Genomic DNA, 27,307 nt, shown 5'->3' with positions numbered 1-27,307 from the left:
TAAGCTCATTCTCACATTTTTAATCAAAATGCCCTGAAAAATAGGTAGTCCTTGTTTAATGTCCATTTATCAAGTGACCTTTCAAAGTTATGACAGTACTGAAAAAACGGACTTTGAGACCATTTCTTAAACTTACAACTCTGGGTCATATAATAAAAAGTTGGCCCTGCTTTCATTTATGACCTGCTACCTACTGTCCCTTCAGTGCTTGCCAGCCCACATTGCCTTGTCTCTGCCCGCAGTAGTCACTTGCCTGCCAATGCTTCCTACAGCATGCCTGAAGTGCAGGAAACTCTGCTGCCACTACTCACAAAAGAAAACAAGAGTCAGCAAAGGTTCTCTACTTAGGCAATGGCAATGCTTCACTTCATAGAGGACACTGAACTATCAGTACCACACTGTAGTAGTAAAGATGCTCTGCCTCACTGTGGGTGTAGCTTGTTTGCTTTCCAAGGTAATGATAGGTGTCTGGGGCATGGGATGGTGCTGTTGCTCGTTCAAGGCCTGATGGATAGCTACTATTGGCTGTTTTTCTTTTTCTTTTGCAGTGCATTTTACTGCTGCTTTCAAAAAAAGGAGATGCATGCCCAGGCAACAATTGGGTACTTCTCTAGTTTCAAGTGAAATCCCCTATTTCTGCAAAGCTCAGATTACCTGGTTTCCTACACCCTTTCCCCACCATTTATTCTTACAAATATTGGATGAAGAATTAGATTACAATAAGAGAGTGGTTGGCTCATGCTTGGCTAGTGAGGTTTATGGCTAAGGAGGGAATAAAATTGTCTTTCTCCCCAGATACCTGGTTGCATAGGATTCAAAGACCCATTGTTCTTAAGAGATGCTGGAAAAAAATTCTGGGTTGGCCAAGGCAATTTTTTTCACCATGGCATGCCATATTCCGTGCCTCTGCTGGTCTAAACAGTCCATCATGTTGTGGTTTGTCCTGTAGCAGCGATCCTTCCTCATCGATCATTTGTAGTAAGGATTGTTCCAGACAGTAGTGATATGGCAAAGAACATTGCAAAGGATCACTCTCGCTGGCAAGGGCAGCAGTCATATGTTGAGGACTACCTGTATATGGGTATTTTAAAAAGTATTATCGAGTATACACAGGTACAGCAGTGGATCAGCTGATCCAATTTTCGGGATGTATTTTGGCACCTAAAAGTTCTCAGCTGTAACTGGTGTGTGACAATTGTTACATTATATATCTTTTATCAATATTGTTAAAATGAAGATCAAATATTTATTATTTTATTTATTTTTATTTTAATTCCATTTATATCCCGCCCTTCTCCGAAGACTCAGGGCGGCTTACAAACTTAGCAGTAGCCTTCATTCTATGTATATGCCTGCTTATTAGGGCTTTCACACACACCTCCAAGCAGCATTATTACAAAGTCAGCTTAATTGCCCCCAACAATCTGGGTCCTCATTTTACCTACCTGGGAAGGATGGAAGGCTGAGTCAACCTTGAGCCTGGTGGGATGCGAACCTGCACTCTTTTTCACATGACTGTATATCAGTTTGGACCCAAGAGGATTCTTTCCTCCCATTCAAGGACATTTCATTTTTCCTCTTCAATGCTACAGGGTCAAGGAGCAATAACAGAGAAATTGCGGAGTTTCAGTATGCATGACCTCACAGCAATACCAGATGATGAGCCAATAGGACAAAGGCACTACCAGACTTTGCCGGTTACCAAAAAGAAAAGCAAGGGCTCGATTCCCAATGAACCCTTAGGTTGGTATATGATTAAATTGGGCTAGTTCTGATTTTCTAGATCACATTTTATATAAGTAGTGGCAGATTACTCTCTAGTCCAGGGGTCTTCAAACTTGGCCCTTTTATGACTTGTGGACTTCAACTCCCAGAATTCCTCAACCAGCGTGCCTGAGGAATTCTGGGAGTTGAAGTCCACAAGTCATAAAAAGGCCAAGTTTGAAGACCCCTGCTCTAGTCAGATCACCATGGGCACTGTTTTCTGTCTCCCAAACATGCTTTTTTCACGAGGCAATTGGACTTTTCTTGTTTTTCTTTGAAGATGTTTTGCTTCTCATCCAAGAAGCTTCTTCAGCTCTGACTGGATGGTGAGGAATGGCAGGATTTATACTCCTCGCAGGCAGCTGGTTGTTTGCATTCTTTTAGTCGTGTCATCAGGGTCACCTGAGTAGTTCAAGTGGATGTGAAGCCTTCTTGGAACTGCTGAAAGGACTGTTGTAGACTGCAGATAGATGATGTATTCCTCTCCCTGTTGAGAGAGGGCAGTTCAATTCATCTGCATTTAAAAGGCCATTCTTTTGAAGACAGAAAAGTCCACATTTTGGACAGAGAGGATGGCTGGTTTGAAAGAGGGGTCAAAGAGGCCATCTGTGTCAAAATTGAACAGCCCTCTCTCAACACGGAGAAGGGATATGACATCCTCCATCTCCAGTCTACAACAGAGTCTTTTCAGCAGTTCTAAGAAGGCTCCATGCCCATTTGCATTACTTGGGTGACCCTGATGACACAGATAAGCCTCCAAAGGCTTCTGCTACTTGCTAAAAGAATGCAAAAGACCATCTGTCTGCAAGGAATATAAATTCTGCCATTCTCCACCATCCAGTCAGAGCTGAAGAAGCTTCCTGGATGAGAAGCAAAATGTCTTCAAAGAAAAACAAAGTCCAGTTGCCTTGTGAAAAAAGCACCTTTGGGACAACCATTACCTGGATGACTGAGAATCTCCATAGAATATTCCCTTTCTTGAAACTTGGATTGTTGACTCTATGGGATTTGCTGCCAGAGTTTCAAAGAAAATTTTCTCAAAGGCTCTTGTAGGCCCTGCTTTTTACTGTCTTCCTCCAAAATCATCAGCTTGGGGTATAGGCATGGAATTGATACTATCACTTCAAAGAGTTTTTCTAAATGAGTAATGTAATCCTACACAAAGATACATACAAAGACACACACAGAGGTTCCTATCTCCATTCTTTCACGGATTGTTCTCATCTACATAATTTATTCCAGAGCCTTTGTTCTTATTTTGGCCAATTTACTATCACAAGGATGAAAACAAAAGTGCTTTCTGGGTCTTTTTTAGTGCTGCATTTACTTTCAGGCATATAGGTTACAAATTTTGTATACCTATCATTTTGAGGGGAGAAATTACCTCATTTTCTTAAACATTTTTAACCTTTAAGCCAGGGGTCTTCCAGCTTGGCCCATTTATGACTTGTGGACAAATCATAAAAGGGCCAAGTTTGAAGACCCCTGCTTTAAGCATTTGAAGATTCTTTTTTAAAGTAGGAAATGATAAATCACTGGTATAACAGGTTTTTTAAATTTTGATTTTACCCCTCAGGTTATGGTATTCCAATAAAAAAGGATTCTGAAGATGATAAAACAGATGAAGAGAGGGAAGGGACATATTCAGAAGATGAGATGTTTGCTCAGAGAGGTCTCCGTCGAACACAAAGTATGAAATCTGTAAAAACAATAAAAGGGCGCAAAGAGGCAAGTAAATCTCTTTTTGACAGTATGAAATGCTATAAATAAAAAGGTGGAAATCATTAAATACTTTTCGTTGAAAACATTTTAAAGAGGAAGCTTAACTTTTCTGAATCTTGATGCAAGAAAACTGCAAACCAGAATTTGTTCCTGGTCTATTCAGGTTAAGTAGCAAATCTGGTTTGGTTTAGGGAAAAAAGAACCTTGTTGGAGGTAAGAGGGAGAACCAAGATTGCACTCCATTTCTTCTTGTAAAAGTAAATAAGTGTTTGTGGTTATATTTGAATGTCCACTTAAATGCATAAAATCTTGTACTTATATGAAGATTATTTGTGCCCATGTCATCTTATGGAACATCTTTCATTAATGTTGCTCACTTCTTTACTTAATGACTTTTCCGGCTCAATTGTTGTAAGTTGAGGATTAACTATAACTTGGAGAGCAAAATAAAGAAAACAGAACAACACAGGGCCTCATGGCTTAATATATTACTTGTATTCCTTTATAATATTTGTGCCTATGGCAATAGTCATTTTGGTGAATTGCATGCAGCTTCTGTTACAGGTTGCCATTTTCTTTATTCATATCCTCATGCTAGATGCCATTTCCTCCCCTCCCCATCAGGAAATAGCAACTGACATTAGATTTTTTTTTGTATTAGAAATTATGTTGTGGATATCTTGAAATCTTTTACAACATTCTTTATTTTTATTTGTTCCAGGTGCGATGTGGCTCACTAAAATACAAAGTGAAGAGAAGGCCACAAGTGTATTTCTAATCTACACAGTTCAGCTAAAAGCAAACATCTACGTACTAATAGTTTTCTGTTTTTTGGTCCAATCTCTGAGAAACAGTTGGCATTTGTATGGATTTGTATTCTCAACCCAGAGCTTTATTTCAGTCACACAAGAGAAAGGAAAGACTACCTGGATGCATATTGTGCTTCGGTTTCATAGATACCAAAAATTAAATTACATTTTTTCTTTTAAGAGAGGAACATATTTAGCCAATTTTTACTAAATGAAACTTTTGTGAATATGAGTAGTGCTTTATATTTCTGTGCTTCATGAATTATGTAATTTCATGACAGATTCTTAATTCAGTAGCTTAGTGTTTTAAATATTATGTGATGTCCAACACTTAATAATAATGGCACTTCTGTTGAACTTCTGTACTATATTGGACATCTTGTGGAAAACATTGTATTTTTAAATTCCTGCAAGTTGTCCATGTCGAGAGTGAAAAATTTAACATGGCATATTTTGGAAGTAATCTTCTGAATGGTTTGGATCCAAAGAGTTATTTAAGGTCATAGAAGGTTGCACCACCTTGTAAAATCAGCCATTTTCATTTCATTTTGAAATTCCTCTCAGTGCCCTGTGACATGAAGACACTGTTGTTCTGTGTGAAGACTCTCTTGGGTTTGTTTCAGTGTGGCTTTTGTATTGTTTACTTCAATGGTTTGAGTTAGCCTGTGCATTTAGCATAGCTGATGATGAAAATCATAGTTTTCTGTTTCTGTACATTCAGCAATTTATATCCCATCCATCCATCCAAATAGGTTCTGCATCAGTAGGGATCTCCTGTCCAGATTTTCATACAGAGAATCTTACAGCATTCCTTGTAGATGCCAAGAATTGAAGCTTGAAACTTCTGTATGCAAAATATTGCTCTACTAATTAATATCTTTTTTATCAACTACTACTTATTGGTGTACTGAAACAGGTTAAAGGATTTCTAAGGTATTCTTCGAAATTGAATTCAATTTGTCTGTTATAGGTAAAAAGGAATATGTTGGATAGGAAAAAAATCATTCTGTAGTCAAATGTTTTATCATGTATTGCACAAATTTAATATGAAAACGTAACGTCTAACTAGCACTTTTGAAAAAAAAATCATTTTTTAAAAATTTCCTAAGTGTTTTCAAAAATCTTACATGTTTGTATGTTTTTTAAGTGTTTTTCCTCTGCAAGAAGCCGAAGGGTTCATATTTGGGCTGTGCTTAGATGTGTAAGGGATAGGAGAAAACTAGAGTACTTGTAGGCAGATCTTAAAGCCCTACTTTGTACAGATGACATTGACTGCTTACTTAGTCCTTTTCTCACAGCAAAATCTGGAATTTTTTTAAAGCCATGGATGTAATCAAGGGTCTGATTTTGAAGTGGTAGTTTGGAAAACATTGCTCTTTGCTAGTTTCTTGAAAGATGACTTGCCTTTGCTGGTCAAGAAAGTCTTCATATCTTTTAGGATAACATACTTTGGTATTACATCTGGATGTAAAAATCATGTCAAGTGCTTTTTAAATAGTATTTAACAGTTAATGAGGTTGATCGTTTTAGGTTTACCATAGCTATAAATCCTAGCAACATTTTATAAAGAATACTTGAAAAAACGGATTTTTTTCCACTTGAAACTAGGCTTTAAACAAAGGTAAGTATATCCCAAAAAAAAAAAAGATTATATTTTTGGCTTAAGCAGAAACTTGCAAAAATTTCAGGCAAAATATATAGTGTTCTCTGGAGAAGAGTGTTTAAATCTGGAGGTCTATCCAATATAAAAAAGTAAATTACAGTTTCTATATTATTTTGGGCATCAGAAATAGATTTTATCTCAGAAAGAGTCTGCTTTTACATTTCATTTTATTTATTCGTGTTATGTTGGGTACAGGAAGAATAGAATGTGATTAAAAGGTATATAATAAACTCAGTATGTCCTAGCATTTACCTTTCATAAATTTTCCCTTAGTCTAGACCTTTGATTGGTAAACTTTATATTAGATAAAGAGAACGTTCATAAAGTTCACATTTCCTTTAAGGACATTTGTCACATTATATAGAAAAGCTCAACAGTACTAAGTCAGACAAATAGTCATCCATCCTAACTTGCCTCTTCCATCAGATCAGATCAGATTTAAACAATTATTAAGTTGGCATTTTGGGCTTAAAAAAATTATCTAGGCCTTTTGGCAGTAAAAAGGGTGGGTTTATTGGCTACTTTTAAGTTCTTGTTATCCATATTATACTGTATAAGATACATAGTTTCAGGGGGGAAAGAGTGTTTCTAGAAGGCGGAGAGGCACGGTTGGTGATATTGACACCTTGTTAAGAGCATTTTGCATTTCCTTGTGAAGTGTTAAAGGCTGAAAATTTGCTACTTAATCCCATCCATTTTTTAAACCTGTTTCCGTGGGTGTAAGAGTTTTTAAATAGTGCCGTCATTTCTTTAAATTTCAGTCTTAAATGACAAGGTAAAGTAAGAAATTCACTCCTTAACACCCTTCCCTTGTATACTGAAAATGGAGCAGAGAGAACGCCACATGTGACTGCAGATTGCCCACCTCTCATACGTCTGGTGTTGCCAGAGTAGGTACTTATGTTTCTGTCTCTAGTTCTGAGAAGTTCTAGCTTGCATGGCCAATATTCAGCATTGCAACCCCAAACATCTGGAATTCACTTAGGACTCACATTTGCAAACCCCCCAACTAATGAATAAAAGTAGAAAATTTTTAAATTTGGGTGCCCCTTAAAGAAATCTCTCGCTCTACAAATTCCCACAGCATAGGCATTGAGGCAAAAGACTCAAAAGTTCCCATGAAACTACAAGTCAAAATAGGTATATTTCACTGAGCTAAATACCATGGTCACCACCATCCAACCTATTTTTAATTTCATGGCAAGATAAATTCTACATATAATGTAATGGTTTACTAGGTCAATGTATTAGCAAGCATTATGCAAAAAATATATGCAAAGGGAACAATGGTCTGCTATTTAAGTAACGTTTAAGAAATAAAATTTCAACATTTGGATTCATAATTTTAAAGTCTAAAGCTAACTTTTCTATCTGTAATAAACTTGTTTATGTATTTGTAGTATTAAGATATGTCTTTTTCTAAAATTTTGTACTGATACTACTGTATCTTCATAATTGCTATTTTTGAAGATGCGAATTAAGGCTTATATTTTAAAAATATTACTTAATAAAATGAATATTTTCCAGTGGGTTTGTCTTGTCTCATTTCTATGAAATGCAAACTAATAGTAGTAAATAAACTATTAATCACAGTAAAAATAATGACAAATTGGAATCTTCAAGCATTGAAGTTTGAATCCCACATCCTTACCTGGGAATAATTGTTACTGAAGACAAAACAACTTCTAAAGAAAAGTACAGGTAGCCCTTGATTTAAGATCATTTATTTAATTAGTTTTCAAACTTACAATGGTGTCACAAAAAGTTGTGGATAACTTGTCCTGACATGGCCAGTGGCTTGAATTTATGACTAGTTGCAGCAGCCTGCAGTCACAATTGCAATTTACAACCTTCCCAGCCACTGTTTGATAAAAAAATGTGAATTGGGGAAGTTGTACTTGCTTAAAGATCAAATGATTCACTTAGAAACTTCAATAAAAATGATCATAAAATTGGGGCTGGTGACATGATGATTTGTTTTATGATTGCACTGATTGAAAATAGAAATTCTTGTCCCAAGGGTGGTAATAAGATTATTGTGTACATAAAATTGCTTCGCAATTGCAGCATTTGCTTTTGTAAATAACTTTTTAAGGTAGCACAACCCTTTTTCTATTTCAGTCCTTTTTGCCATTAAGTGGTTTGTCCTATTTCCTTTTGTAAGTTTAATATTGGTTTTGCCTTTAACAACCTTTCCCTGTACTGTTTATAATAGAATTTTGTAGTTAGTAACAGATTATTGGTTTCTACCAAGTCCCGTTCACGTCTTATGCATAATGATATTCTGTACTGCATTTGTATCTCATCCTTACTCCAATGAACTCAAGCTAGCATCAATGGGGATTAAGAAGTTTGGTTCCCTTAACACAGGGGTGTTAAACTGCCAGCCCATGGGCCGGATGCATCACACCAAAACCGCGCTCACCCCATTGTTGGCAATGGGGAAAAAGTCATAGTACCTCACAACACGTCGCGAGTTTGACACCCGTGCCTTAGCAGTTTGGGAGTAAATTGAAAGCAACCAACTAACAGCATAACTAGGATGAGAATGAATAATTCCTTAAATTTTATTTTCTCTTGGTTTCTATTAGCTGAAATCATTTAAATTCTCAGCTTGGGTCTTTGCTTTCTAGAAAGTTGCTCTTTATTGCTACAAAGGTAATTCTATTTTAAAAAGTGCATTTTAAATATAACATTCAAGCTTCATGGTCTGATAGCAAATAATTTATTGTGTTGCCTTGCAAATATGTCCAACCTTTCAGGTTTGGTTGCAAACAATAGGCAGGATTTTTAGAAACTGGTCAAATCTCTACAATCTGTCAACTGTCCAGTTGGCATTTCCAGAAAAATAAACTGGGATGTGATTTTATCAAGAGTATAATACTTTACTGTAAATTTACATTGGCACAGAAGAAACCAGCTTTGGTTTTCTTGCGTGAAAGCTTACTTAATTAAACAATAGATTCCCTTGCCCTCACCCACTGGGTATTCACACTGTCCAATGGTAATATGTTGTTATGGGAAAAGTCCCACTTCTCCATCAAACATCTGTGTTAGTGACCTTGGTGTTCTTGCAGGCTCTCAAAGACGCCTTGGTTACCTAGATACCATCCCTCCCACCTTTGCATTCCATTCCACAATCTCTACTGTTTTTTGCCAAGCTATGAGCTATGGAGAAAATGTAGGTGAAAGGGCAAATCAGTCTTGATACAATCAACTTTCTGTGTTCATTAGCTGCTTTCTGTGCTCTAAAGCAGAGGTCACCAATCTTTCTCAGTGGGCAGACCAGAGGGAAAGGGAAGGTAAACGAGGGTGCACGTGTATGGGGCTGCGACACAAACAGGGCAGGGCTAGTGCTAGTGCCCACATGATACTAGCCCTACCCCATTCTTGCGCAGTGCAGTACCCTGTTTCCATGCCCTGTTTTCGCATCCCAAGGAGCGGCGGCCCATTTTCATGTCCCGAGGCGCATCATCCAATTTTCACGCCCCGAGGTGAGGCAGCATCCTGTTTTTGTGCCTGAGGTGAGGCAGCGTCCTGTTTTCACACTCCGCAGTCTCAGCTAGTGCGAATGGTGTGTGCATGCACACATTTGCGTGCACTGGCCAGCCTGTTCTGTGGCCCAGTGGCCAGGAGGTCATGGTCCACTACTGGGCCGTAGCCCACAGGTTGGGGACCCCTGCACTAAAGTATCTCTGAAACTACCTTGACTGGAATGAGAGCTTCTGATCAAGAAAGAAGAAATCTCTGTTGTCTTGCTAAACCAGCTGAAGCATGAGGGCAACATGCTATGTTGCAATTTATAATCCAGCATATGTTGGATTGTAAATTATATTTCTTCAGTCTTTAATTGTGCTGGTTAGGCATGATGGGAAATAGAATTCAACTTTTAGAATGTTACACACGCCGCTCCAGTCCCAATTCAGGAATCTTGCATATATTTATAGTGGAACTAAAATGGGACCTGTTTGATGTGGTGGATAAGGCATCGGACTAGAAACTGGGAAAACATGAATTCTAGTCTAGCCTTGGGCCCAAAGTTAGTTGGCTGACCTTGGAAGGTGGAATAGCAAACCACTTTAGACACTTTGCTAAGAAATTTGCAGGCCTATAGTACAGACAGCCTCAGAATCAGACACAACTGAATGGAAGAAAAAAAAATAGCAGATCATTTATACACGATAGTAATTTGTAACGAGGTCTGATTTCCAAGGTGTGTGTGTATATATATATATATATATATATATATATATATATATATATATATATATATATATATACATACATATATACACACACACACACACTGATGTTCCCATATATGTTTTTCCAAGCTTTATTGTTTACTGTAGCTATCCTAAATACGTGTAACATTGTGCTGATAAATGATTAAACATTTAATGATTCACCAAAAAATAATCCAGCATTTCCAGACCTCACTGATGTTACTGGCCACCAAAGAGCTTGACAGCTCAGTTCTGCTCTCACTTAAGAGAGGACTTAATTTCCGTACGCCAGCGGTCCCCAACCTTGGCAACTTTTAAGACTTGTGGACTTCAACTCCCAGAATTCCTCAGCCAGGTTTGTGGAGTTGATGTCCACAAGTCTTAAAAGTTGCCAAGGTTGGAGACCCCTGCCGTACGCTATACAAACACAGAGAAAATGAAAGCTCGATTAAATCCTACATATCTCTAGTTCAAATGCATACGGCCTATTCTTACTACTGTGTATTAGTAAATCTGACATCCGAAACAGACCTGGGTGAGTAAAGTAGGAGTTAGCCCTTTCCAACTACCCACCCATGTACTAGATCAGGGGTCTTCAAACTTGGCCCTTTTAAGACTTGTGGACTTCAACTCCCAGAATTCCTCAGCCAGGTTTGTGGAGTTGAAGTCCACAAGTCTTAAAAGTTGCCAAGGTTGGAGACCCCTGCCGTACGCTATACAAACACAGAGAAAATGAAAGCTCGATTAAATCCTACATATCTCTAGTTCAAATGCATACGGCCTATTCTTACTACTGTGTATTAGTAAATCTGACATCCGAAACAGACCTGGGTGAGTAAAGTAGGAGTTAGCCCTTTCCAACTACCCACCCATGTACTAGATCAGGGGTCTTCAAACTTGGCCCTTTTAAGACTTGTGGACTTCAACTCCCAGAATTCCTCAGCCAGGTTTGTGGAGTTGAAGTCCACAAGTCTTAAAAGTTGCCAAGGTTGGAGACCCCTGCCGTACGCTATACAAACACAGAGAAAATGAAAGCTCGATTAAATCCTACATATCTCTAGTTCAAATGCATACGGCCTATTCTTACTACTGTGTATTAGTAAATCTGACATCCGAAACAGACCTGGGTGAGTAAAGTAGGAGTTAGCCCTTTCCAACTACCCACCCATGTACTAGATCAGGAGTCTTCAAACTTGGCCCTTTTATGACTTGTGGACTTCAACTCCCAGAATTCCTCAGCCAGCAAAGCTGGCTGAGGAATTCTGGGAGTTGAAGTCCACAAGTCATAAAAGGGCCAAGTTTGAAGACCCCTGTAACTAGATCCATCACCGGCATAGACTCGAAGGTTGGGGAAGGGAGTTGCTGCAATCCGTTATAGTCCGTTGGGATTCCATCTTCCTCTCAAAGCTTCTTGTCTGATTGAGCACCGATCGCGGATGTTTGTTTCTTGGGCAATCGGAACAGAGGGGGGATTCTGTTAGTGCAGGAGGCTTCAAACTCTGGGAGTTGAAGTCCACAAGTCATAAAAGGGCCAAGTCTGAAGATCCCTGGTGTACCTCTACCTTGCCGCTCATTAATTTCCCTGGCTGGGAAATTCGGGGATTTAAAGTCTTAAAGTTGCCAAGTGCAGTGAATTAGGTTTACTCAAGGGATATCTAGACTAGATTGCACGTTCCACTTACACAACTGCTTTTTTTTTGTTTTGCATTCATCAATTAGCATCATCAGTTATACCTGAACTTTCATTCGAAATAAAGATGCCCACCAAGAAACCAACTTCCATTCAGGAGGCCACGTCACCAAGAAAACAGCCAAGCACCCGCCTCCAACCGCGCGCTTTGCGCAAGCGTGAAGCAGAACCCTCCAGAGCCCTCCCCATGCTCCGAATACTAATCCCGCCCCCACGATGACTGGCTGTTGTTCTGCCCAGAGGCAGCCAGTAGAGGCCGCTGCGAGCGTTCCTTTGAACCACCTCCGGAAAGTAACTGCAGAGGAGAGGAGAAGCGAGCTCAGCGCTCTAGAGCCCGCCGTTCGCTTTCGGGGACTGTGACGGGGATGCAGCGTGGTGACCCGACGGAGCCATGGATCTGGACGAGGCTTTTGGGCTGGTGGGGGAGTTCGGCCCCCAGCAGAAGAAGCTCGCCGCGTTCCTGGTGCTGCTACAGGTGGGCGCAGAGGTCGAGGGGGGCCTCGCCGCTCCTTCACTGTCCTCCTCGGTCCTCCTCGTCGAACGCATAAGGGGGGGGGAGGGCGAGGAGTACGTAGCTGCTGTCGTCAAGGCAACGATAGGGAGTGGGTGGAGCCCGCCTTCCTCCGGTGGCTGGCGTGGCAGGAAATGCGGCCGCCTCCTTTGTGGCCCGTGAAAACGGCAGGAATTGCGGGGTAGGGGGGTGGGTTCGTTTCTCTCGTTTGCGGGGAGCGATCAGCATCTCCTTGGAGTTGGGAGTCGTAAAAAAGCGGGTTTACACCTTTCTTGGGTGGCCGTTTTCCTGACAATTCAGACGGGGAGGAAAAGAGAATATTGTATAGCAGGGGTCTTCATACTTGGCCCTTTTATAACTTGTGGACTTCAACTCCCAGAATTCCTCAGCCAGGCAGGCTGGCTGAGGAATTCTGGGAGTCCTGGCTGAGGAATTCTGGGAGTTGAAGTCCACAAGTCAAAAGGGCCAAGTTTGAAGACCCCTGTCGTATAGCATCACTTGGAAAGAGTGTGGGGGGGGGTATCCCTGATCTTTACGTGAATTAGAACCCGCCTCACTCGGTTTACATTACAAGATGAAGCACTCTTCTTGTGCTTGGTTGTTGTAAAATGATTTCTTACATGTTTTATGGCTGCTATGAGCTACAGAGAATTATTGTGTATTAAGATGAGTGGTCATATGAGTTTCACAAATTTAGCACTGCGCTGGCAAGAGAACTTGCCAGTGGAAACAGGAATTACTAACTTCTGAAATCTCCAAACACAATTTAGTTGTAAGATTGCCTGTTGCAACTTTGAATATGGGTTTTTACTGGTCACTGTCTTTCCCCCCCAATGCTGTCTGGGTTGTGCATATATTTACTTAATTTAAAATATATTTCAACCTATTTGTGCTAATATAAATTTTACAGGTATATTTATGTGTAGGAAAGCATTCTCCACGGCACAAATATGCTACAACGGAAAAGGTGAAAGACATTCGTATATATATCTATATCTATATCTATCTATCTATCTATCCATCCATCCATCCATCCATCCATCCCTTGGCCACCAGTCTCAGAAAAGGAGATACAGTCCATCATTAAAAGCTTAAAGAGCAATAAAGCCCCAGGTGAGGATTTTTTACCAGCAGAATTATTTAAGAAATTTCCCAACTGGTGGGGCCCTGTATTAGCAGGTCTTTTTACACACATAAATAACACCCACCATATACCAGATGGGTGGAAGATGGCAATAGTTGTCCCCATATATAAAAAGGGAATAAAAAGGATCCTAGTAATTATAGGCCGATCAGCCTGATTGACATTGTAGCAAAAATATATGCTAGGTACCTTTTGAACAGAATTGAAATCTGGGTAGAGGAAAACAACATCCTCACAGAAGAACAAGCAGGTTTTAGACAAAACAGATCTACTATTGATAACTGCTTTGTCTTGAACCATCTAATTGCCAAATATGCCTATAAGAGGAGACCCGTTTGCTGCTTTCATAGACCTTACAGCAGCATTTGATATGGTAAATAAAGACGTACTATGGAGTAAATTGACATCTCTTAAAATGGAACCCAGACTCCTGGCTTTGATTAAAGCCCTTTACACAAGTACCTGTTTGAGGGTGCGATATGGGGTTAATGGGGCCCTGACTAACAGGATTCACACAAATAAAGGGATAAGGCAAGGGTGTATCCTGGCCCCATTATTATTTAATGTATACATCAATGACTTGCCAGGGTTAATGAAAGATACCATGGTACACATGCCGATGATCCTAAATACTTACTGTAACAGCTTGTTTTATGCTGATGATATGATTTTATTATCATACTCACGTAGGATTACGTAGGCTATTAAGAAGATTCAGCTCTTATTGCCAGGATAACTCCCTAATCATTAGCAAATCTAAATAGAAAATAATGGTGTTTGGAAGAAACCATCAGAGACATAAGTGGCAATTAGATGGTGAACCAATTGAGCAGGTAATACCTTTGTATATTTGGGAGTAACTTTTTCCAAGACTGGATCTTGGGCCTGCCATCATCAACGGAGTACATTTAGAGCAAAAGCCCGTTTGAATTTATTGCTCAAACTAAAGAACCATAGTTACCCAGGGTCCCTAGCTCCATTACTCAAGGTTTATAAGGCTAAGGTTACCACAATGCTCTTGTATGGAGCAGAAATTTGGGGTCTTTACTCAACCACAGTTTTAGAACAAACACAGTCCCAGCATTTGAGATGTATTTTGGGTGTAGATCCAAGAACATCCGCTGCAGCAGTTAGAGCTGAATTGGGAATTCATACAATTCAGGCATTATCTAAAATTAGAGCTTATAACTACTGGTGCAAAGTTAATGAAATGGAGACTGATAGACTCCCCAAATTATGCCTACTAGAGCAAATAAAACTACAATCACAAATCTCCTGGATCACCAAACTAACAAATTTTGTAAGAAGCTGTGGCCTTCCTGTCTCTTGTGTAACAGGAGAACAATCTAAAAAAGAGTTTCCCAAAGAATTAAGGATATAGAAGCACAAACTGATATAGCTATCCTTAGTAAGGTGGGTAACTTGAAATGGCTGAGTAAATACAAATGTACTTTTCAAGTGGACAGTTATTTGAAGTTACAACTCCCAAAACATCTTAGGGAGATATTTACGAGAGCGAGATTCGAACTGCTTGACACAATGGTCAGATATGGGAGATTTCATGCTATACCGTATAATGAGCGTCTCTGCATTTGCGGAGCAGCAGAGGTAGAGGACCTGGCTCACATCCTATTTGACTGTTGTCTGTATAAGAGGGTGAGAGACAGGTATCTTGGTCAATATACCAAACGAATGACCCATTGGGATCCCCATATCAAAATAACTTACCTTATGTCCGGTCAGAACTTGAAAATAACATTTAACGTAGCACAGTATTTAAACAAAATGATCCGGTTAAGATCTGCATATGTGGGACTGATTGGGATAGATTGCAAGGGCGACTCCGAAATATAATGTTATCATATTTTATCTATATCTTAAATTATTGTACATTATTACAATTTCATTTTATTACTAAAATTGTATTTTATCTTAATTCCATTTTAAATTGTATTTTATTTTAATTCCATTTTAAATTGTATTTTATCAAATTCCATTTTAAATTGTATTTTATCAAATTCCATTTTGGATTGGTTTTATCAAGTTTTGGTGATGGTTTGTTGCTGGAACTTTGCACTTTGATATGGCCCAAGGGCTAATCAATAAAGTTGTGTATATACATATACATATACATATGCATATACATATACATATACATATACATATACATATACATATACATATACATATACATATACATATACATATACATATACATATACATATATATATATATATATATATATATATATATATATATATATATATATATATATATATATATATAATTTGGCTTGCTAACAAAGAATAAAGGGAGACCCTTTATTCTTTGTTAGCAAGCCAAAAAATTTACACAAATATGAGCTACCACTGCTGTGGCTACTGTCTGTAGATGGCCTTGGGCTAGGCCGAAACAGGAAATAAGATTTGTCCCGTGTCTGGGACTAAACAAGTGTATTCTGAATGCTTAAACATTTAGCATGTGTGTGTGTGTGTGTGTGTGTGTGTGTGTGTGTGTTTTATACAATAGATGTGTCAGATTCTATTAATCTAAGTATAGAGTATTAGAATTTTTCTCCAACTGTATTGGATTATAGTTTCCAGAATTCCTTGTCAATATTTATTGGCTGACAATTCTGAGAGCTGTAGAATACTGGGAGAAAATTGAAGTTTTCAGAAGATTGGTTAGGAGTGTTGAACTACAAGTGAGGAGACCCAAATTCAAGCCTACTCATCCCATTTACAATTTCTCAGCATGGTTTAGGCCACAGGATAGGGTTTTTTTTTAAAATCCCATTTATATCCCCGCCCTTCTCCGAAGACTCAGGGTGGCTTACAATTTAAAGCACAAATCAATGTGCTTAACAATAGCCTTCATTCTATGTATATGCCTGCTTATTAGGGCTTTCGGGCCCCCGAAAGTCAGCTTATTACAAAGTCAGCTTATTGCCCCCAGCAATCTGGGTCGTCATTTTACCTACCTCGGAAGGATGGAAGGCTGAGTCAACCTTGAGCCTGGTGGGACTCGAACCTGCACTAATTGCAGGCAGCTGGTGTTACTTAAGGAGGCATTAGCCCACTGCTCCACCAAGGCAGTTGCAGTGAGGATAAAAATTTTTAATCCCTTGGATATGATTTTAGTCTCTTTCTTTTGCCAAATGGCTTTTCTTATCCATCTATTCCACTTAGTTAAAAAGTCTTGCCATTTTCTTGTGGATGTTAAGAATGGGAGAGACAAATCAGGTAAGATGTTGATTTCTTCTATCTTTTTTTGTCTCTCAAGTCATAGATTTGTTAGTATCTCTGTAATCCATTTTGTCATGCTTTTCTTCTTACCTTCCACTTTGTTTTGTGATTCTGGGGTGTGGACTATCTCTTCTAGTTCCAGTGCTTCAGTCACGTCTTGTGTGTTTTCCTCCATCTGTGTTAAATCACAATCCCTTCATTGGTAGATTCTTGAGATTCCATGATAGCTAGAATTCATTTTTTCTTTCTTTCTCTGAAAACAGCTTAAAAGTCACAGTCAATAGGTGTTTATCATCCAGGAAGGTCAGTTATATTTTTTCAATTATAGTCTTTGCTTATTATGGGTGGCCCAGAATTTTTTGTTTAGCTCTTTTTAAAGATCAAAGAAGTAGGTTATCTCATTCTGGGATCCTACCAATACTTATAACAAAGCAGCTAAAAGTTATATATTCTCTTCCACCACTAGATGTCAGCAACAGCATGTTTCTGTTCCCTTTAATAGTTTCATTGCTGCTTCCTTCAGTGGGAGGGTGAGGCAAAGCTCCCCCTCCTTTTCACTTTTGGAGGCTTTTTTGCTTCTTGGGGTATCTTTTTCAAAAGTTCAGGATATAGTGTAGGTGAGAGAAGATCAAATTTCTCGCCCAGTTTCAGCACGCTGTTCACCGATGTTCTGGTAAGTCTCATGCTTTGAACAGTAGTGTGACTAAGTGACCTCCAAGGTCCTTTTCAGCCCTATAATTCTATGTTCTAACTTTCAATGGCTATCCTCCAAAGCAGGGGTCTTCAAACTTGGCCCTTTTGTGACTTGTGGACTTCAACTGCGTGAGCTGCATTGGTTGTCTTCCGGGTGAGATTTAAGGTGCTGGTACTTACCTTTAAAGCCCTACATGGCTTAGGCCCGGGATATTTGCAGGACCGTCTGCTGCCGGGGACGACTTCCCATCGCCCAGTGCGCTCACACAGAGAGGGCCTCCTCAGGGTGCCATCGGCTAGACAATGTCGGCTGGCGACCCCCAGGGGGAGGGCCTTCTCTGTGGGAGCGCCAGCCCTGTGGAACCAACTCCCCCTTGAGCTCCGGATGGCCCCAGATCTCCGGTCCTTTCGCCGCGACCTCAAAACTTTCCTTTTTCATCAGGCTGACCTGGATTGATAACGGGTTTTTAAAAATGTTTTAATTTTTAAATTGTTTAGTTAACTTATTTTGGGGCTGTTTATTTAATCTCTTTTAACTTTTGTATTGTTGTTTTTATTGTTGTTAGCCGCCCTGAGTCCTTCGGGAGATAGGGTGGCATATAAGTCCCAAAAATAAATAAATAATAAATAAATAAATAAATAGCAACTAAAGTTAATAATAAGTCAAAAATATTAACTTAGTAGAACTTGAATCAGTTGCACAAAAAAAATTGTATCTTTGAATATCTTGGAAATTACAGTGCTCCCTTTTCTATCCCCTACATCAAAGATTTTCAAACTTTCAACTTTTCAAACTTTGAAATCTGTAAAATGATAAATCAATTTATGCAACTAACATAAATCCAACTAACATTGAATAATAATAAAAACTCTTATGATTTTTCAGATGGTTAGTCATTTTCAAAACTCCCTTCAGTCTTTCCTCCTGCAGATAAACCAGAAGTGAATTTTGAAAAGGTATGAAGACTAATCAGCCTTTTTAAAAGTATACCCCTTCCCTAGTTGCTACTGCCGCTGTGTGTTTCATGACGGACAGTTTGAGAAGTCCTGGCATAAAGAATATAAAGATGCAGCAGGAGCTTTTACCTTTACTCTTTAAACACCTATGAAACATTTAAACACCTATGAAACATCATCAAATAGTGTCATATTAAACATGAACAAAATTCGTTTCTTGGAAATGCAGCTTTGCCCAGCATAGTTGGGAAGTCAGCAGTTTGTGTGTTTGTTTGTTTTTGATAAGCTTGCCTGTTAAATATTTGAAACACCTATCATTTTGGCGAGCAAAGGGTTTGTTCAGAAAAGGTTGATTTATTCTATTTCCAGGGATTGTGGTCCCTGTAGTGACACAATGCGACTGGTTGCAGACTTTATGTCAGTCAGCGTATGCCCAGCAATGCCCTGCTTTCATTGAAACGGTTTCACCAAGGCTTGTACTCTACTTTGCCTCTTAGAGGAGAACAGAAACACTCATATATTTATTTAAAAGATTTACAACTACAATAAGCCCCAAACTAGCAAAAGAAAGAAAAGAAAAGAAAAGAAAAACACATGGAACAAAAATGAAAAAACTCAGTGCTTCAATCATAGAAACAGAAAACTTAGGGCACAAAAAAAAACACCTAGCGGCCATCGAGTCTGCCCTTTGAGATTTTTTCTTTCTTTTTCTCTATTATTATTATTTTGTTTTTTAATTTTTGTCATATGATGGATATGTGTTCGTCCCAAGCATATTTGAATACAGTTACTGGAGTTAACCAGTTTACAATTCATCCTCTTGATATGCTCCCAGCAAATCATCCATTGTATGCAAGTGCCTGGGGGAAGAACCAGCTTTTTATGACCTTCCAGAAGGCTAAAAGGATGAGGGCTACTGAATCCCTGGGGGAAGGGTATTCAACAGGCCAGGGGCTGCTGTGGAAATAGCAGCCTTCCTAAGTCCCACAAGAAGGCAATATTTAAGGAAGGGACCTTCAATGCATGTCCGAAAAATATGGAATACTGGGGAAAGTAAAGAATAAACCTGGTCAAGGCTGGGTGAACTATTTCTTTAAGACTTGTAGGCGGCCACATGATCACCATTTGTTGAGTTTCCTTGCCAGTTTCCCATAAGCAAAATCAATAGGAAAGCTGCAGGGAAGGCCTGAAGTTGCTCCCATAAGTTCTACCGCTGCATTTTCTTCCAAGAAGCTCTGCTCTGGAGCATGAGATCCCAGCGCACGCACACACACACACACACAAACACACACACACACACACACACACACACACACACACACACACGCCCATCTGGCTCAGTAGCAGTCCCCACTCCATAGCCCACCAGCCCTCAGAAGTGCCCACTTGTGGCCTTCTCCAGCCCACCTGCAGCTCTCACCAGGACTCCAATCATGTAAGATCTGCTCTTAATGACCTGTGCAAACCTGGGGTTGCAACAGCGACTAGGATTGCTGTTGCTAAACATTGTGATCATGTGACATTATACTTTACAACTGCATCTCTTAGCCACAGAAATTTCATCCCAATTACCATCAGAGCCTGAGGATTACTTGTATGAGTTATGGAAATGTTTCTTAACTAAAGTAGGTATTTAAGGACTGATAGTCCTGAGTGTATGCAAAGACTAGTTAGTACATCTCATCCTCCCGAAGGGTAGTGGCATGAAAATAAAACTATCACTTTCTATAGCTCAGTTGGAGTCTGCAACTTGTTATATGGGAGAGTTCTGGGAGAAAATTGGTTCCTGTGATTCTAGAATGTTTCTAGAGGAGTATGGATTTAGCCTTGGTTATATGAATACCCATTACAAAACCATCACTTTAGCCTGGAAAAACAGGAAGATCAAGAAGAAAATTGATTGTCCCACTTGATTCTCTTTTGCTATAAGAGGGAGAATAAAAGAAATTCAGACTTTCAAGATCATGATATTATTCTTTATAATAATAGAATAACAGAATAACCGTTGGAAGGGACCTTGGAGATCTTCTAGTCCAACCTCCTGCTCAGGCAGGTAACACTATACCATTTCAGACAACTGGTTGCCCAATCTCTTTTTAAAAGTCTCTGGTATTGGAGCACAACTTCACAACTTCTAGTCTCCATCCATTGCTTCCTGTCTTGCCTTTAGGTGCTTTGGAGAATAGGTTGACTCCCTCTTCTTTATGGTAACCCCTTAGATATTGGAACACGTCTATCATTTGTCACCCCTAGTCCTTCTTTTTATTAAGCTAGGCTTACCCAATTCCATAAACCGTTCTTTGTATGTTTTACCCTCCAGACCCCTAATCATCTTGGTTGCTCTTCTCTGCACTCTTTCTAAAGTCTCAACATTTTTTTATATTGTGGTAACCAAAACTGGATGTATTATTCCAAGTGTGGTCTTACCAAAGGCATTATAATGTATTAACACTTAATGTGATCTTGATTCTATCCCTCTGTTAATGCAGCCTAGGACTCTATTGGCTTTTTTGGCGGCTGCAGCACAATGCTGGCAGGAATAGGAATAGAACAGAACAGAACAGAATAGGAATAGAACAGAACAGAACAGAACAGAATAGAATAGAATAGAATAGAATAGAATAGAATAGAATAGAATAGAATAGAATAGAATAGAATAGAATACAGAGTTGGAAGGGACCTTGAAGGTATTCTAGTCCAACACCCTGCTTAGGCAGGAAACCCTATACCAGGCATGTCAAACTGCCGGCCCATGGGCCGGATGCATCACAATGAAACCGTGCCCTCCCCATTGCTGGCAATGGGGAAAAAGTCGCGATACGTCACGCGATGTTGTGATATGTCGTGATACGTCACGCAATGTTGTGATATGTCGTGTGACGTCACGAGTTTGACATGCCTGCCCTATACCATTTCAGACAAATGGTTATCCAATCTCTTCTTAAAAACTTCCAGTGTTGGAGCATTCGCAATTTCTGGAGGAAAGTAGTCCCACTAATTAATTGTTCTGGTGATAGTCCACTAGGACTCCACAATCCCCTTCACAATTAACTACTGTTGGGCCAGGTACCACCCATACTATACCCATGCATTTGGTTTTTCTTGCCTAAATGTAGGACCTTATTTTTTTCACCATTGAACTTCATTTTGTTGTTGTTGTTGTTATGATGATGATGATGATTTATTAGATTTCTATACCGCCCTATTCCCGAAGGACTCAGGGCGGTTTACAGGGCAAAATAAAAACAGATAAAACAGTACAAAAATTAAGATAATGTTAAAATTAAAATAGGATTAAATAACAATAGCCCAAATTTAAAATTTAAAAATTTAAAACCCCTCAGTCCAGGCCAGATAAATCAAACAACCAGGTTTTTAGGTCCCGGCGAAACGAACGAAGGTCGGGGCACAGGACGATGGGAGATTGATGCTGGCAGCAGGTGTTCCCTAAGATAACCCGGACCCATGCCATTTAGGGCTTTATAGGTCATTACCAGCACCTTGAATCTCACCCGGAGGGCAACTGGAAGCCAATACAGCTCGCGGAGGAGAGGTGTTACATGGGAGTATCGGGACACTCCCATCACAACTCGCGCGGCCGCATTCTGCACCAGCTGAAGCCTCCGAGTGGTCCTCAAGGGCAGCCCCATGTAGAGAGCATTGCAGTAGTCTACCCGGGAGGTCACGATAGGGTCCAGTGTTCAAGACTGTCAAGATCCTTCTGTATCTTGAGCCTGTCTTCTGGAGTTTTGGCTATTCCTGCCAGCTTGGTGTCATCTGCAAATTTAATGAGTTCCCCATCTATCATCTCATCCAAATCATTGCTGAAGATATTGAAGAGTACTGGGCCTAAGACACTAGACACCTCCCTCCATGTAGATGCAGTTTCATTGAGAACTACACATTTAGTGCGGTTGGTCAGCCAGTTATGAATCCACCTGGTGGTGACACTGTCTAACCCAGAGGTCCCAACCCTGTCAACTTTAAGACTTGTGGACTTCAGCTTGGCTGGCTGAGGAATTCTGGGAGTTGAAATCCACAAGTCTTAAAGTTGACAGGGTTGGAAACCCCTGGTCTAACCCACATTTTTCTATCTATCTTTCTCTGGCCCACTGATTTTGACACTTAATAATAGTTCAAGTAGCCCTCGACTTATGATCACAACTGAGCTCAAAATTTATCTTGTTTCTTGCCACTGTTCTTAAGTGAATCACTGTACTTTTGAAGTTAGTAACATGGTTGTTAAGTGAATCCAGCTTCCCCATTAACTTTGCTTGTCAGAGGCTTGCAAAAGGGGATTGTATGAACCTGAGGCATTGCAACCATCATCAATATGAGCCAGTTGCCAAGTGTCTGAATTTCGATCGCATGACTGTGGGGATGCTGCAACAGTTGTAAGTGTGAAAAATAGTCATGTCACTTTTTTCATTGCTGCTGTTACTTTGAATGATCACTAAATGAACTGTTGTAAGTCAAGGACCGCCTGCAATGCAGACATCCAGTAGTTTTGCAGCTTCTGTTTCCTGACCTGGAAAAGTCAAAAAGCGGACATCACAGAAACCTGTACCATTCCTAGATACGTCTCCACTATATTCCCATTGGATTGTCATCAGTTAATATATGTAGGATAACAATAAAATACAGTGTAATACATTTCAGATTATTCCTAGGAAGAATATATGTGTCACTGATCAGAACATTTTCATTGGAGTGTTAATATTGTGTGCTAGGAACTTTGTGTATATTAGACCAATTTGTTTATGAAATGTTTTCAATACCCCCTACCCCCTCCATGAACGTGTGTGTGTGTGTGTGTGTGTGTGTGTGTGTGTAAAAAAACACAGTAAGACAAAGAGATCTGACAGTTTACCATAAATTACTTCTTTTTGTTTTCCTTTTAAGGTGTTTGTTGCCTTTCAGTCTATGCTTATTGTTCTCGTGGGAGCTGTGCCAGAATATCATCTTGACCAAGAAGGAATCCTGACTAATGCAGAAGCTCTTGCAAAACATGTCAGGTTTACCAGTAATTTCACTTCTATAGCAACAGAGGCAAGTATGTTTTGTTGCCTTGAGTTAATATTTTTATGCAGTTTAGGTCCCCAACCAAAACTGCATAGTGGCTGAATATATATTTTTAAAAAGCCGGTTAAACTGGCCTGTATTAAAGAAGAGCGTAGTTTTCAGTGTGGAAAACAAAAACCTGGCTATTTAGGCACAAGACATTGAGTGTAAATACTTTAAGGGACAATGCTGTACTATATCAACATATAGGGGTTGATCATACGTATAGAATTGTAGAACCTCCTGCAGTGTAAGTGTAAATGGTGCTTTGGGGATCTTTTATGTAAGAAGCAAACTTATAAAAAATATAAATATACTTCTGACCAAATACAATACCTCATCTTGTTCTGGTAACATTCTAGACACATCTTCTGTTATTTCATCTCCCAGAGTTTCTCAGGAAAGCAGGGCGCTCTCTGAGGTCTACAGACATAGAGAGGCTACATAGGTGTGATGTGATCCAAGGCTATTAATTGTGATGTCCCAGCATCAGAATATGTTGCAACTGTCCCAAGATAAAAACTAAGTCTCGTGTGTGATTGTTACTGTGAATTACCCCCATCACCTGGATCAGTCCATGATGGTCACAAACTCACAAATCACGTGTGAACTTGTGCCCAGAGAGATTAGATTAAAATCCTCCAGTACCCTTAGTCTGGGGAACTCCACTGCCAGTCCAGCCACTGCCTCAAGTAGTTTGGGTAGGGGAGCTGATATATTAGCAGTAATCCCATTTGATCCCTAGAGCCTAGTCCAGGGGTCTTCAAACTTGGCCCTTTTATGACTTCAACTCCCAGAATTCTGGGAGTTGAAGTCCACAAGTCATAAAAGGGCCGCGTTTAAAGACCCCTGGACTAGTCTCACAAGCAGAGTCTTACAATAGATTATTATTATTATCAGCTCCTCTGAAGGTTACCAGGGTCACTTACATACCTATAGCCATTTCATTGCCCTTGCCCTTTGGTCACATTTCCAAGAAGTTGTTCCCCTTGTACCTAAACTAAGGGCCAAAATTCACACCCAAATACAGGTAGTACTTGCCTACCGTTATGACTGGAGTTATGATGGTACTGAAAAATATAACTTTACAACTAATGCCTGCATTTATGACTTTTGCAGCATCCCTCCATCATGTGATCTCTATTAAAGTCAGTACACATCCTATACATCACCTGTTTTTCTTTTCCCCCTTCCTTACAGAGTGGAGAGTTTGGAGGGGAAGAAATTAAAAAAGAGTAAACAGGCACACAATAGGAAATACACATCGAAGCCAATTCACTGGTGCCAGCATCCACAAGCATAGTACATAAACCTTGTGGTTCTATTTCCTTTTGTGTATTGCTTGCTCTCTTCTAGCACTTTCCTTTCCAGTCTCTTCACTCTGCAGAGGGACAGGGTGGGGTGGGGGAAGCAGTTTTAGGATGCAAACTCTGTTGTGCCTGATCCATTCTGCTTCTCCATGCCTACTTATTTTCTTCTAATCCCTCCCCTACAGTGAATGCAAATGCAAATGATAATTCTCTTCTAGCTAATTATGCCAATGCCAGGGTAAGTGTTCCAAAAAACGGGGAGTACAGAAAAGAAAAGCACGGTCGTGGTCATGTGATTTCCCACTTAGCAGCTGTTTTGCTTTCCCAATTGTGGTTACTAAATGAGGACTACTACTACTTGCTACAGTAACCTAGATCATATGACAGCATATGGTTAGACAAATATCATTTATATTGTTTTTTATTCTTTGTCATTTATGGTGTACTTATTGTTTTTTTACAATTCATTTTTATATGTCAGCATAAATCATAAACCCTCTGAACTGCGTGAGAATTTGGTCTCTGAACCAATTGCTGAGGTTTTTACCCCCCAAAACAAAAACTAAATTCCCACCTTCCCCAAGTGATTGTTTCTGGCAAGCATTATTTCTGTTTATTTATTTATTTATTTATTTTATTTATTATATTTTTATACCACCCTTCTCCCGAAGGACTCAGGGCGGTGTACAGGGCAATAAATACAAAAACAGGATACAAAAGTTAAAAGCGATTAAATAAATGCCCAGGTTAAAACAATAATTAAGATGTATTAAAACCCCAACCCTAACCCATCAGACCAGGTCAGACTGCTCAAATAGATACGTTTTTAGATCGCGCCGGAAGGAGCGAAGGTCGGGGGCCGTCCGGAGCTCAACCGGCAAGCGGTTCCATAGGTCTGGTGCGCCCACAGAGAACGCTCTCCCCCTGGGGGCCACCAATTGACATTCGATCGGAGGCACCCTGAGGAGGCCCTCTCTGTGGGAGCGCACTGGACGGAGGGAAGTTGACGCCGGCTGCAGGTGTTGCCGTAGGTAATCCGGACCCATGCCATGTAGGGCTTTGTAAGTCATTACTAACACCTTGAATCTCACCCGGAGGGCAACCGGCAGCCAATGCAGCTCGCGGAGCAAAGGTGTAACATGGGAGTATCGGGAAACCCCCAGCACAACTCGCGCGGCCGCATTCTGCACCAGTTGGAGCCTCCGAGTGGACTTCAAGGGCAGCCCCATGTAGAGAGCATTACAGTAGTCTAGACGAGAAGTCACGAGCGCATGAGTGACTATACGCAAGGCATCCCGGTCTAGATAGGGTCGCAACTGGCGCACCAGGCGAACCTGGGCAAAGGCCCCCCTAGTCACAGCTCCAATATGCTCTTCTAAAGAGAGCTGTGAATCTAGAAGGACCCCCAAGTTGCGCGCCCTATCTACGGGGGGTAATCGCTCACCCCCCATGGCCAGAGATGGGATAATCGGAATTTCCCGGGATGCCGACACGAACAGCCACTCAGGGTTGAGTCGAAGCCTGTTCCTCCCCATCCAGACCCGGACCGCCTCCAGGCAACAGGACATCACGTCGAGGGCATCACTGGGGTGGTTTGGGGTTGAAATAAAAAGCTGGGTATCATCAGCATATTGATGATACCCAACTCCAAAACCACGAATGATCTCACCCAGCGGCTTCATATAGATGTTGAACAGGAGAGGCGAGAGAACCGATCCCTGAGGAACTCCACAAATGAGAGGTCTCAAGGTCGATCTCTGCCCCCCTGCCAACACCGACTGCGAGCGTCCCAGAAGGTAGGAGGAGAACCACTGGAGAACTGTGCCTCCAACTCCTAACCCCCTGAGACGTCGCTGCAGGATACCATGGTCGATGGTATCAAAAGCCGCTGAGAGGTCTAAAAGGACTAGGACAGAGGAGCAGCCCCTGTCCCGAGCCCGCCAGAGATCATTCAACAGCGCGACCAATGCTGTCTCCGTGCTGTACCCGGGCCTGAAACCCGATTGGTACGGGTCTGGATAATCAGCTTCATCCAAGAACAAAGGGAGCTGTTGCGCCACCACGCTCTCAACAACCTTCGCCAGAAAGCGAAGGTTGGAGACCGGACGAAAGTTGTTTAATATTGCTGGGTCCAAGGCAGGCTTCTTGAGGAGGGGTCTCACCACCGCCTCCTTCAAGGCGGCGGGAAAGCTACCCTCACTCAAAGAGGCAGTAATCACTGCCTGGAGCCAGCCTCGTGTCCCATCCCGGGCCGCATAAGTCAGCCAGGAGGGACACGGGTCCAACAAACACGTGGTGGAGCTCAGCTTCCCCATGATCTTGTCTACTTCTTCAGGAGTCACAGGGTCGAACTCTTCCCAGATTAAATCGACAAGGCTGCCCGTATCCTCATCGTCAGACTCTGCCCAGTCGGAGTCCAGACCGGTCCGGATCCGAGCGATTTTGTCCGACAGAAATCGACTAAACTCCTCGGCTTGACCCTGCAAGGGTTCCTCCCTCACCTCCTGATTA

General features: G+C 40.6%; 2 protein-coding genes across 5 annotated transcripts in view; both read left to right on the top strand.

Annotated features, from left to right (window-relative positions):
- The window catches only part of REEP3 (receptor accessory protein 3), a 44,615-nt gene extending 37,137 nt beyond the window's left edge, over positions 1 to 7,478 (top strand). The window contains exons 6-8 of the mRNA XM_081329698.1: positions 1,593 to 1,743; positions 3,341 to 3,492; positions 4,208 to 7,478. Of these exons, the coding sequence (XP_081185824.1) occupies positions 1,593 to 1,743; positions 3,341 to 3,492; positions 4,208 to 4,264 (360 nt within the window). The 3' untranslated portion in view covers positions 4,265 to 7,478. The remainder of the gene's footprint in view (positions 1 to 1,592; positions 1,744 to 3,340; positions 3,493 to 4,207) is intronic.
- Positions 7,479 to 12,151: 4,673 nt separating this feature from the next.
- LOC308669087 (solute carrier family 22 member 15-like) overlaps positions 12,152 to 27,307 on the top strand; it is a 45,018-nt gene continuing 29,862 nt past the window's right edge. For 2 of the 4 annotated variants that reach the window (XM_081329565.1, XM_081329564.1), the window contains exons 1-3: positions 12,152 to 12,349; positions 13,296 to 13,352; positions 23,328 to 23,474. In XM_081329565.1, the coding sequence (XP_081185691.1) occupies positions 12,266 to 12,349; positions 13,296 to 13,352; positions 23,328 to 23,474 (288 nt within the window). In that variant the 5' untranslated portion in view covers positions 12,152 to 12,265. Of the gene's footprint in view, positions 12,350 to 13,295; positions 13,353 to 13,388; positions 13,499 to 23,327; positions 23,475 to 27,307 lie in introns of those variants that run through there. The other 2 variants (XM_081329566.1, XM_081329567.1) reach the window with 2 other exon arrangements.

Source organism: Vipera berus (genome assembly GCF_964194415.1).
Source record: "Vipera berus genome assembly, chromosome: 5".
Taxonomy (NCBI): Eukaryota; Metazoa; Chordata; class Lepidosauria; order Squamata; family Viperidae; genus Vipera; species Vipera berus.
This window is presented reverse-complemented; position numbering and strand designations above follow the sequence as displayed.